Source organism: Rhinoraja longicauda, chromosome 7 (genome assembly GCF_053455715.1).
Source record: "Rhinoraja longicauda isolate Sanriku21f chromosome 7, sRhiLon1.1, whole genome shotgun sequence".
Classification (NCBI taxonomy): domain Eukaryota; kingdom Metazoa; phylum Chordata; class Chondrichthyes; order Rajiformes; family Arhynchobatidae; genus Rhinoraja; species Rhinoraja longicauda.
The window spans coordinates 58,683,539-58,696,505 of NC_135959.1; the positions used below are offsets into that span (position 1 = coordinate 58,683,539).

General features: G+C 38.5%; 1 protein-coding gene across 3 annotated transcripts in view; it reads left to right on the forward strand.

Annotated features, from left to right (window-relative positions):
* The window catches only part of tmem135 (transmembrane protein 135), a 302,235-nt gene that overhangs the window by 278,734 nt on the left and 10,534 nt on the right, over positions 1-12,967 (forward strand). For all 3 annotated transcript variants that reach the window (XM_078402681.1, XM_078402680.1, XM_078402682.1), the window contains 4 exons: positions 3,818-3,985; positions 6,493-6,556; positions 7,136-7,212; positions 12,846-12,944. In XM_078402681.1, coding sequence (XP_078258807.1) covers positions 3,818-3,985; positions 6,493-6,556; positions 7,136-7,212; positions 12,846-12,944 — 408 coding nt within the window. The remainder of the gene's footprint in view (positions 1-3,817; positions 3,986-6,492; positions 6,557-7,135; positions 7,213-12,845; positions 12,945-12,967) is intronic.

Sequence of the window (12,967 nt, forward strand, 5' to 3'; positions counted from 1 at the left end):
TTTACAATTGACTAAGTTCATAACACTGTGCCTACAGCTTCAAGCAACAACAGTTTAAAATCAGAAACACTGAGGAAAATAGGAATTTGATATGGGATTTAATTGTTTTAAGCTCTTGGCTGTCATCCAAGATTTTCCTATCTGAGAAATTATTTTAATCTGTTAGCTTCCGGTACAGTATGTCTGTTTTTTATACAAAGGCAATTGACATTTTTGTGCAGTTTTTGAGGAGAGTCATTTTCACCTTCATCCCAGTTGGCTTATTGGAGCTTTTTACTCCATAAAACTTGATATCATATTTAGAATTTGGACTGGATAGCACCATATCTGATTGTAATACAATATTCAATTCAATTGACAGACCATTCACAATGAAAAAGGTGAACTTTGAGTTCCACAACATTCCTACTGACTCTTCGGGGCATTCGACCTGTTAATGAATAGAGAAGTCCAGGGATTTCTGATCATGTATATGTGTCCTGCAGATGGCGCAAGCCACTTATTCAGCATCAGGCCCCAACAGAACTTGTGAGCTGGCCTTAGTATTGTTTAAAAGGGTTGCTGGAACTGGAAACCCACTTCAGGTTTGTTTCCATCAACTGGTCTGCATATTGTGACAGTTCTCCACTTGCATGGGGGACCAGTGTGACATTGGTTGGCAGGATGCCTCCAACTTGCAGCCTTCAAGTACACGTGGCGGCGCCTAACGGCAGCGGCTGACTAGCAGTCTATCCGTCTTTTTTTTGTTGAGTGTCGGTGTTGGGATGATTTTTATATATATTTTTTTGGTTGTGTATGTGTGGGAGGGGGTGGTGGTGTGTGGGGGGTGGGTGTGGGGAACTTTTCTCTTCCTCACGGCGCGGGGTGCGGCTCGGCTGCGGGGCCTAACATCCCCCGGTGCGGCGCGGCCGCTGGACTTTACATCCCGGTGCGGCTTGGCCGCTGGACTTTACATCCCGGTGCGGCTTGGCCGCTGGACTTTACATCCCGGTGCGGCTTGGCCGCTGGACTTACATCGCCCGGTGCAGCTCGGCTGCGGGACTTAACACCGCCCGGTGCAACTCGGCTGCGGGACTTAACACCGCCCGGTGCAACTCGGCTGCGGGGCTTAACACCGCCCGGTGCAACTCGGCTGCGGGGCTTAACACCGCCCGGTGCAACTCGGCTGCGGGACTTAACACCGCCCGGTGCGGCTCGGCTGCGGGACTTTTCACCGCTGGTGCGGCTCGGCTGCGGGACTTAGCTGCGCAAGGCTTGGTCGCGGGCCTTTCATCGCCCGGTTCGGCCGCGAGACGTTTCAGCACCCGGTGCGGGGACTATGCGGGTCGGTCGGGGACGAGCTGTCTGTCCGTGGGCGTGGGGAAGAGAGGGGAAGTTTTGTTGCCTCCATCACAGTGAGGGGGTGTTTGGAGTCACTGTGATGGACGTTTGTGTTGGGGTTATGTGTCTTGTGTTCTTTTTTTTTTCTATGACTGCTATGTAGTTTCGTTCGGTACTTCGGTACCGAACGACAAATAAAGCTCTGTTATACTGTTATACTGTTATACTGTTATCAGCCTTGCCATTAGATTCAATTTCACTCTGACCGCTGATCTCTCATTTGATCCCCACTTCTGTTAACTCCTAGCCTCAAAATAACTCCCTCATGATAATCCTTAGCAAATGGCTCAAGCCCTGATTTTTCCCAAGATGCCAACTCCCACCTAATCCTCCTGCTGCTGTCCCAGCCCCTCTCTTGTGCAGCACTTTGCTCCTACCCCTCCCAACCCTTACCTGATTTTGAGTGTGTGCTCCAGAATGGTGGAGCACACGGAGTAAAAGGCTTTCAGTGTGAAAATACAATAGCAATTAACAAAAGGGAGCAGGAGCAAACCACCTGCCCCCTCAAGCCTGTTCTGAATGAGTCATGACTGATCTGCCACAGGCTTCAACATCCTCTCCTTTGCCAGTTCCATATAATTCCATTCTCTGATTTTGTTTTGGTCAAACATTTATCCATTTCCTCTTTTAAATACCTCCAGTGATGTAGCCTCCACAATCTTCTAGAGTAGAGAATTCCGCCTTCTGTGAGAAGCAGTTCCTAATGCACTTCAGTTTTAAATGACTGCTCCCATATCTGGCAACATCTTCTATCATGAAAGACACCTCACTTTAAAACAGTCAACAAGAATTTACACAACCTTAATAACGCCTCCTCAGGCAGTAGTTTCTCTTTATATTGACATTTATGTTTATATCCTCAAGGGAGAAAAGAATGCAGTCCCTAGTTTTCAAATTATTTTCTTTCTCATTGTCATCATATTTTTACTTCATCAAATCTAATCAAAAGATGAGGCAAGCAGTCCTCTGGGTCCGAATCATCTCTGTGTGCTAACCAACACAAAGGTGCCTTCTTCCATCAAAACCTAGTTCCAAGAGTATATCCCATGCAATTCATATTTCCATCACACGTAAACGTTTTAAGTTTCCTGATTAATTGAATGGCAACTTTTCTTTGTTTACCAGCGCAAAAATCAGTGACAAGTTTCTCCCCTTAACCCATGATTTGAGAACAATTATGCTGCTCAAACGGGAATTCTGGAAGCTCCAGTACGAGGCCAGGCAAAGCATCAATAACTGTGAATCAGGCTCTGAATTGCCCCTGATCAAACTGCAACATCTACAACTAAATGCATAAGCACACCGTCTTTATCTCTTTAAAAAATGTTTTGGAAGGGTAGATTACATTAGGAATAGCTGAATTTGGAAAGTTATTTTTTCCCTCCAGTAGTCCTGGGATTAAGTAACAAACTGTTCCAGTTGATTACAATAGGGGATGCCAGTGTAAAAAATGTACTCCAAGGTGGAGAAATAGGTTTATTCCATTTAATCCAAAACTAGACTGGACAGAGTGAAAAAGAGATGGGAATAGTGGCTCAGTAGTAAATCAGAACGTTTACATAGTTTTCTCATCAGCTGTTTAAAATACCAGTAATAAATTTTGCGTTGTTCAACAAATACACTAATATGTCAAACAGCTGAATAGTGCGTTCCTAATGATGCAACTTTTGGATTAACAACTATCTTGAAATGTTTCCAAGTTTATTTGGGAATATAGCAAAGTCAGTCACTATAATTTCCGTAAACTCAGAAATAGTATATTTTTGTAACGAAAAGGCAGGTTGTGTGGATATGTTTTGAATTGTGAATATATTTGTGACATATCCTATCTTCCTTAATTAGAGGTGACTGATCTGTTGTGCATTTTTCCTACATTTTCAGCATTTTTTGTTTTCCTTTTTGTTTTAATATTTGGTATGAAAGCAAATGCTTGGTAAAGAAATTCAAGATTTTTTTAATGGATTGTAACTGAGTTAGATGAATCAACTGTGCTGGTGGGGGATGGGGATTCTAATTAACTAGACCAGGAATGAATGGCAGTGTTTGTTTCCTAAAGGGAATTAGTGAAATTGTTGAATTTTAAGAGAACCTGCTAGCTTTGTAATCTCTTTGTTGGAGAGTCATTTCATTAGTGATTTTTTTTTTACAAACTATTTTAAAAACTGAATGCAAATACTTAAATTGCCATGCAGGGATTTGAACTCTTATTCTTTTGGTCATAGTGGAGTAGCCTTACCATTGCTCTATTGGATGTCTTGCACTTTTATAAGTCAGAGTTAATTCAGCCACATTTCATTTGCGATTTTTTAAAAAGTGTGCATAAAATACTGAGTTAAATAAACTATGATGGAATTTCAATCAAGAGAATTGGAACGTGTAACCTTTAGGCTTCCATATCATGCTATTTCTAAAGTACTTACAAAAATCTTTCTTCCAGGGTTTTATACGGATGTTCGGTGTTGGCTACCTTATTCAGTGCTGCCTTCGTATTCCATCAGCATTTAGACACTTGTTTACAAAGCCATCTCGGTTGTTGTCCGCTTTGTACAATAAAGAGAATTTCCAACTTGGAGCTTTTCTAGGATCCTTTGTCAGTATTTACAAGGTAATAACGCGCAAGCTTATATGAATATAATATTGTAACAAAAATATTAATGTCACTTTTCTAGTGAAATTTAAATACAAATAAAATGAAATGAATATATTGCATATTTCAGGAAAACTAGGTTTTCCTAATTCAAGGTCATTTGGCAATAGATTGAAGAATAAGCATTATTTAAAAAATACAATAACAAATGAAAGAAAAAATTTATGTCTAGAAAATTATTAACAGAACAAAAGCAAACATGTCACATGAATGTTTCAGAAAGCTAAGATGGTACATTAATTTTGTGGAAAATAAATAATGAATTTTCATTTAATAATCAAAACAATATTGCATTTTGCTACATGTAAGCCACAGAAATGTAAAACAGATGAATGCTTCAGAAAGCATATAAAGCAGTTACAGTATAAAGAGTTAGGCCTGTTTTACTTGAAACAAAGAGTGATTAGAGGCACCTTAATTAAAGTCAAGGTGGTCGGGTTTAATTGGGTGAGTCGAGGAAAATCATTTCTTTAAGTGAACGGGTCCAATAATTAAAAGCCATAGAGTGAAAATCTTCAACACAATGTGTGGAAAGGGCTTGGGAGAATTTTTAACTCCACAAAGAGTGCTGTCAAAATATTGTTGCTGTTCCTGAAAGCATTGAGAGTCATTTCATTAGTGATTTCCAAACATATGTGACAATGTTGGTTCACATGAGGATGAGAAACCTCAATGATTTTGGGCAAAAAGCTGGATGTAGCCCCTAATGCAATATCTCCCAAACCAAATAAGGAAGGCATTGTGAGATATTTTAAAATTATTAGAAATGTATTGTAAAACTTTCTGCATGCGTTCTAATCCCTTTTCCTTTTGTAAGCGTTAAATGGATCATGCATTTCAGGAAGGGGAGAGGAGATGAGAAATGTATTCATATATTGCTATGCTAGATGGAATAATTGAAGTAAAGACTGTTTGTTGAAGAGATATTTGAAACAAATATTTAAAACAAATATGAACGCAAAGCAATAGGGGAGAAACAAATCTTTGTAATATGTTTGATGTTACTCTATTGAAGAGTCGCCAGAGACGATTAAATAAAATTCTACCCTGATTAAGAGCAGTGAATCGCCTTGATGGGGGATGACTGTGAGAGGGGAGGGAAAGAACAATGGACCCGGCTTGGGGTGACTGCCTTGAGGGGGAGGGGAAGACCAATGGCGGACCCGGTATGGGGGAACTGCTGTGGGGGAGTGGGGGGGGGGGGGGGGGGAGAACAAAAGGAGGAGCCGGCGTGCTTTGTAACTTTGTCAGCGCCGTAGATGTCTGCTATTTGTACATATTGGGTATGCAAGCAAAGAATTTCACTGTGACTGGTCATATGTGACAATAAAGTATTCCTATTCCTACGAATGTTATTTCCTAAAGTGCCAATATCAAATCCATCTCATTAAAACGTTATTGGATTCGGTCATGAAACTGTGGTTTACTATGTTCAGAGCACCCTGCTCAAATCATTCTGTTGTAGTACTGTGCAGCTGAAACTTTGGAATTCAATCCTTACAGGGCAAACACACCACCCAAGCACTAGTTCTGCAACTGTATGAAATGGTGCTATTTGAAGAATGGCGGTAATTTAGGAGAAAGGAACATGCTCCATGATTCACAGAGATTTATGGGGGATGGTGAATGTGCTGTCTGCAAGGAGGTCATGGTGACCTTTTCACCCTGCAAACATGTGGCAGGACATCTTGGGAGATTTTTCACATTTTCCTATGACCTGGAGGGAAGGTATTTGCTCATTGAGAGTTTGCTGGTTCTCAGAGCAACAACATCAATCTTACTATGCCATTCATTTCCCTGTAACCTATTGTTTTTCATGAATTCATCAAATCTACCCTGATTCTTTTGCCACCCACATACACTAGTGAAAAGTTGTAGTTACCAATGGATTGATCTAAGAGGCCCAGCACATTTTTAGAAAATTTGTATTCAACTTTATATTCAACTGTACAGTGATTTTTTTCATTTCCCAGTAGAAGTAACTTTCTAGGTAAGTTATCTTTACTTGCTTCCTTGCTATTATAATTTTGTAATGTAACCAAGATTGGATTAGACCAGATTTGAAACATTAATGACTCAACATAATTTTTTGCGACAAGCTCAGTGGATAATTCATGTGAAACTCCAGCAGTTTTAAAGAAAATAATGGAAGGGTGGGATTTGTGTGAAGCACTTGAAAATTGAGTAGTAACTAATGGAAATTTACAACGTGTAAAGTATTTCTTAATTGCCTGAATAAAATGGCTGATTCTTATCTTAATAATAGACATATTTGTGGCCCAACGTAGGGTGATTTCTGAATTTTATTTTATTCTGTTTTAAACATCAAATACATTTTCACTAAACAAAATGTTTTGTGGTTTTCCAATATATAATCAAGGCATTTAATGAATACCATTTGACAAAGGCATTTACAATATTACAGGACAAGTTATTTAATTTTGGTGTTTTTATTTCATGTTAAGGGTACTAGCTGCTTCCTCCGATGGGTAAGAAATTTAGATGATGAACTCCATGCACTGATTGCTGGTGAGAGTAATAATTTTTTTGCTCTTTTTTTTACAAGCATTTTTCCAAAATGTTTAGCATATAACTCTGAGATGACTAGTTGTGAGATGAAATGAATAGAAAGGAAGAATAATGAACGAAAGTCCATCCAAATGCTTTTTAAATTTTATTGTTCTGATTATTAGTAAAATTCAGCACCATAATTTGAAATTTGTACGGGGTGTTTATTATGTAACAATTTGAACATGACAATGGCATATGCTGTTGATAGTTGAAACAAATCTAAAATACTGTTGTGTGAATCTAAATGATGATCTGGGTAATGGCTAGCATATGCAATGCTGCATGGAGAGCTATGTATGAAATTATTATCACATTCATTTTGATTAATTTGTGTCTTCCATTAATGGCATTTAGTGTGAAAGCATACTTTTGATAGGTCAAATATTTTTCGGAAAAGGCTGATTATTAAACTGCAAATGGTGTAATCCAAGATGTAATTCAATGAAGAGTTAAATGTTTTAAATTGGATTACTATTGCTGTTGGTGAGAATCTATCCTTGCATTAATGTGCATCAATCAAATTCTTTTTTTATGCAGGTTTCTTAGCAGGAATATCAATGATGTTTTACAAAAGCACAAGCATCTCTACGTACCTGGCTTCCAAACTTGTGGAGGTGAAATAAATTTTGTATTTTGTAAATGTCAATTTGGATGCTCTTATCTTACATCGTGAACAATGTAATCAGTGTTTGTTTTATGTTAATTGTTGTGGTAATTGCTGTTACCTCTTTCCTTTGGGGTGGCATAGTGGCACAATTGGTAGAGTCGCTGCTTCACATCTCCAGTGATCCATGTTCAATCCTGACGTTGTATGTGTAGAGTTTACACTTTCTCTCTCTGATAGTATGAGTTTATTCCGGGTGCTTCATGTTCCACAGACATCCCAAAGATACGCAGGGTAATGAGTAAATTAGCCATTGTAAATTGTGCATGATAGTATAATCTGAGGGTTGTTGATTGCAGGAGAAAAAAAATGGGATTAGTAAATGGGTGCTTGATGGTCAGCACAGACTTGTGGGCCAAAGGCCTATTTTTTTGTTGTATGACTATATGACCATGATTTGCAGGGACATGGAGCAGGTTTTCATCTCATATGTGATGGGGCAGGCAGTTCTCATTTCCCAGCGATAGAAAAGTAAAAGTTTTTGAAGTGCATCTCTCATCCTCTTCTTATTACTTATTGAATCCCCAAGGAAATCCGTCAATTCACCAAATGGACACTTAGGAAAATATTGGATGCGGACGTGGCCTTTTTGGACAGAGTCTAGGTAGAACCCAGGTAAAATCTGGGAAACTAAGTGGCATAAGTGGCATAAACTCTCTAGAGGTTCCCAATGGATATATAAAGCCAATTAGTATTGGTCCCAGCCATGATGTGCACATTGCCTTTTCTGTTTTAAAGCCTTGTTGAGGCATAAGACAGTGCCAATCTGAACATTTTTGGTTTGGGAGAAGTGGGGATAAAAAAAAGCTAGATTACAATTTTTTTATTCTGTCGTTCCCATCTATTTATGAGTCTGTGTTAGAATAGCAAACTAAATTACTACTTTTTCCATCCTGGGCTATAAATCCTATAAAGCATGGAATGAGACTATTCAGTTCACAGTACTTTTGCAGGTGGCATCTCTTCGACAGGAACAGATACTTTAATCTCCCTGACATTTCTTCATATTTTATGTTCTTTCTTATCAGACACATATCTAATTCCCCTTTAAGTAACATTGTAGACTGATTCAATAATTAATTGGTCCAGCCACTGATGAAATGGGTGGAACATGAAAGCCCACCAGCATTCTGACACTCAAAATTCACTCAACCTAAATGTCATTCTGACAGTCAATGCAAGCAGAGCCGTCTGATTCCGTGGGTTTTAAAACTTTTTCAGGCTGGGTTACTCCACACCAAATAAGAATACTAGTTATGTGTACATTTTATTGGACTTTCTGTTGGTATAGAGTCTGCAATGGGATGGAGACATGATAGGCGAATGGGTAAAAAGTTGGCAGATGCAATATAATATGTAAATGTGAATCCCTTCAGAAAATCAGAATATTATTTTAAATGGTGAGAACTGGTGAAATTGTACAAAAGGATGATGGTATGATGCAGGAAGTAAATATGGGTACAGCTGGGAATTTGGAAGGGATATTACATGTTGGACATTATTAACAGAGAGTTGGAATGCAAAAGTTAATGAAGTCTCATTGATGTTTTTCTCAGGACTTGAGAACGATTTCATTCGGTGTACTGTGAATTTGACCTCTGAATAAGGTCAGATATGTCTAGAGGCTGTGCAGTCTAGATTTGTTAAATTCCTTCCTGGGTTGAAGATATTGTGATGAATAAGATACACCAATATTCACTGCAATATATAAAAATGAGAGATGAGCATATTGAAATATATATTGAATAGAATTTACAGGATACAAGACTAGAAAATGCTGAAGGCTATGGGGTTAGCCATTTTACAGGGAGAAATTTATTTTCACAAGGTAATGTAAATCTTTGGAATTCTCCTCTATCTCATTCGGTTACTCCATGATTGCACTTAAGTTTTTTTCCCCACTACTTCAGATTGCACTATAATATTTGCCTTATAATTTATTTATTTTTTATTTTTTTTAATGTTTATTTTTAAAAATTTTAATTTAATTGATTACAGTGCATATAACAACAACAGTAAACCCCATCCCTTCCCTACATAATCATGAAAACAAACAAACAAAAACAAACAAATAAATAAATAAAAATAAATTTAAAAAAAACATAACTACAATGTGACAAAAAAGACAAAAGCACAAAAACATGAGGCAAGGTAATTTTCACATGTCAAATATTTCAGTATTTTCACTGCTGGATTCAAAGAAGGTACAAAAGCATGTGGCATTGAGGGGATAGTTTTACTTGTCCTTAATATGCTGCAGCACTGGGTTCCATATGTTGAAGAACTTTTGAGGGTTGCCAGACAATTCATATCTCAACCTCTCTACGTGTAAGATGCCCATTAATTCTCTTAACCAAGTCTCAAACTGAGGAGCAGAGTCTGATTTCCATAGTTTCAAAATACATCTGTTGGCAATTACCATACCATAAACCAAGATTGTGCGAGCATTATGGTCTAGCTTCTCAAGTGTTGTGGAATACCCGAATAGAGCAGTTTCAGGGTCCGGAGTTAAAGTGACGTTTAAAACAGTAGAGTACCATTGAAATAAAAGACACCAAAAGTTGTGAAGTTTTGGACAAGTCCAAAAGTGGTGAGCGAGTGTACCCTCAGCGGTCTTGCATCTATTACACAAAGGTGAGAGATCAGGAAAGATTTTATGCAGCTTAACCTTAAAGTAGTGTAATCTGTGTATAACCTTGAATTGAATCAGTTGTAGCCTAGAATTAATAGAACAGGATTTTATACTTTTCAATACTACCTTCCAGACATCGTCATCAATTTCAATGTTAAGGTCTTCTTCCCAGGTTTGTTTTATTTTTAAAGTAGATTTATCTAGTTTGTTTGAAAAGATACCTACAAAAGATGAGATTAGGTTCTTTGCTTCCGGGGGACCCAGCAAAATTTTGGACAACGAGTTGTCTTCGGGCAGGGACTCAAAAAGCGAATTGTTTTGTCGAACATAATTTCTCAGCTGTAAGTACCTGAAGAATTGAGTTTTGGGCAATGAGAACTTGGATTGTAGCTGATCAAATGATGCAAAGTGTCTATTTATGTAAAGATCTTTTATTGTAACTATCCCTTTACAGCTCCATTCTCTGAATGGTGTGTCTGTAAATGATGGGGGGAAAGCGTGGTTATGGCAGATTGGGGCGTGCATTGACGTATTCGGAAGCTCACAAGCTTTCCTAATTTGGTGCCATATTCTCTGAGCATTGGACAGAGTGAAGTGATCCTCTCTAAGAGAGGTGAGAGATCTGGGTAATGAAAAAAGGAGAGCAGGGAGAGAAGTTTTTGGGGTTAAGCTTTTTTCAATCGCCAGCCAAGGGGACAGGTCATATCCAACTCCCCGTTCATATGCATACTGCCAGTATACCATGACTGTAACATTGGCCACCCAATAGTAATATAAAAAGCACGGTAACCCCAGTCCCCCATGTTCCCTCGTTTTTTGAAGATAAGCTTTTGAGATCCTGTGTGCTTTATATCCCCAAATAAATGGCATAATGATAGAATCGATTAACTTAAAGTAGGATTTGGGGATAAAAACAGGGACATTCTGAAATAAATACAGAAATCTCGGCAGGGAGACCATCTTTACTGCGTTCACGCGGCCAATCAAGGAAATAGGCAACGTTCTCCATTTCTCTATGTTCTCCTTTAGCTTGTTCAACCTTTCGGTAAAGTTAGTTTTAAAAAGGGTCTTGGGTTTTTTTAGATATTTTAATGCCCAGATATTTTATACTATCCGGATTTGTTTTAAACTGCATGTTGGCTAAGAATACAGGGTCTAATTCTGCTGTTATCGATATAAGTTCACTCTTCTGCCAGTTTATAGTGTAACCTGAGACCTCGCCAAAGGAATTAATAAGCTGGAATAGGTAAGGGACAGAATGTTCAGGGTCAGATACAAGGTAATGTAAATCTTTGGAATTCTCTATGTCAGTGGGCTCTCAATGTTTTGGGTCCAGTCCCTGTATCAGGCCTGAGGGTGTCAAGGGAAGAGTGCTAGCATGCAGCAGTGATAGGAAGAGGTGAGACAGAGCCTGCTAAGTGATAGGTGGAGGAAGGATCTGCAGATGCTGGTTTAAACCAAAGATAGACACAAAATGCTGGAGTAACTCAATGGGACAGGTAGCATCTCTGGAGAGAAGGAATGGGTGACGTTTCGGGTCGAGACCTTTCTTCAGATTGAACAAACATCGCCCATCCTTCTCTCCAGAGATGCCGCCTGTCCCGCTGAGTTACTCCAGCATTTTGTGACTATCTTCAGTGATAGGTGGAGCCTCATGAGGGGAGGATGATGGGCAGATAGCTCTCACTTCTATTTACCGGCAATCTGCACCCTACACCATCAGTGCTGATGCAAGGTCCCGACCTGAAACAACGACCATCCCCTTGCCTTTGCAGATGCTGCTTGACTCACTGAGTTCTTCTGGCAATTTGATTTTTATTCCAGATTCCAACATCTTCAGTTTCTTGTATCTCCTTATTTTGTACTGAGACTGAAATATTTTCAGGATCTAATGGTACAACGGGATGAAATGATTGGGTACGAAAATAGACGAGGTATTGAACAGTGGAGAGAGCTAATGGTTTATTTCTGTTTCATACTTTTCTCACACGAGTACATTTTATAATTATATTTACTGTACCTTCTGTTCTTTATGTTCATGCAGCAGCTCAAATGAGCCATGAGGTTTTTCTTTCCAGCAATTATTTTCTGCCAATTTTCTCTTTTTTTTAAATTGCTGGATATGTTTTCAGTGTGTCTGGTGTCAATGAGTGCGTAATTAATTTGTACGATTATCGTACAAATAGTTATCAGCAGGTTATTATTTCATAAAGCACAACAGCTGAGTATTATTTTGTTCTCTTTCAACATCTACATAGGTTTTTTTGGTAGATTAGCTATCAAGAGTGGGAGCTCTCATTCACAGCCCCTTCACTCTTACTTCTACCTCTAGCTCATTTGGTTACTCCATGATTGCACTTAAGTTTTTTTTCCCCACTACTTCAGATTGCACTATAATATTTGCCTTATAATTTTTGCACCATTCTGCTGCTTTGCATTAATTGTTGGATTTTTGTTGTATCTATCATTACCATGTCCACTGTATGCTCTGTGATCTTCATGCGAACAAGGAATTTCATTGCAGCATGGTGATGACAATAAACTTATCTGAAACCAAATAATTTTATTTTTCCTATCATAGCAAATGGAGTTCAAATGTCACAGAAAAATGTGACTAAAGTTGATATGTTCATGTTTAGATGGCAAGTTTTCAAAGAATCCAACCACATGGCGACCTTAATCTTTCATCTTCATGACAATATTAACTGTGGCTTTCCTATAGCCAAATGCTATGGGATGATCATTTTGAAATTTGCTGTTCTTTTTGTTCATCACACAAGGGGAATATCAGCAACATTTGTGATATTCACATACATAAAGTATAGCAGGGTATTGGGTTTAATTAGCACTGTTGTTCAGAACTCCATGTTCTGGTTTTATGAATAAACTGATATTAAAATAAATTGGTGATCTGATTTGTCTAATCAGTTAATATTCATCATTGTTTGCAGACACTATATTTCAAAGGCATTGAAGCAGGAAAATGTCCATACATAGCACATGCAGACACCATCATCTATGCAATTTCCACAGCTGTATGTTTTCAGGCGGTAAGTACCAGCTAAAAGACAGA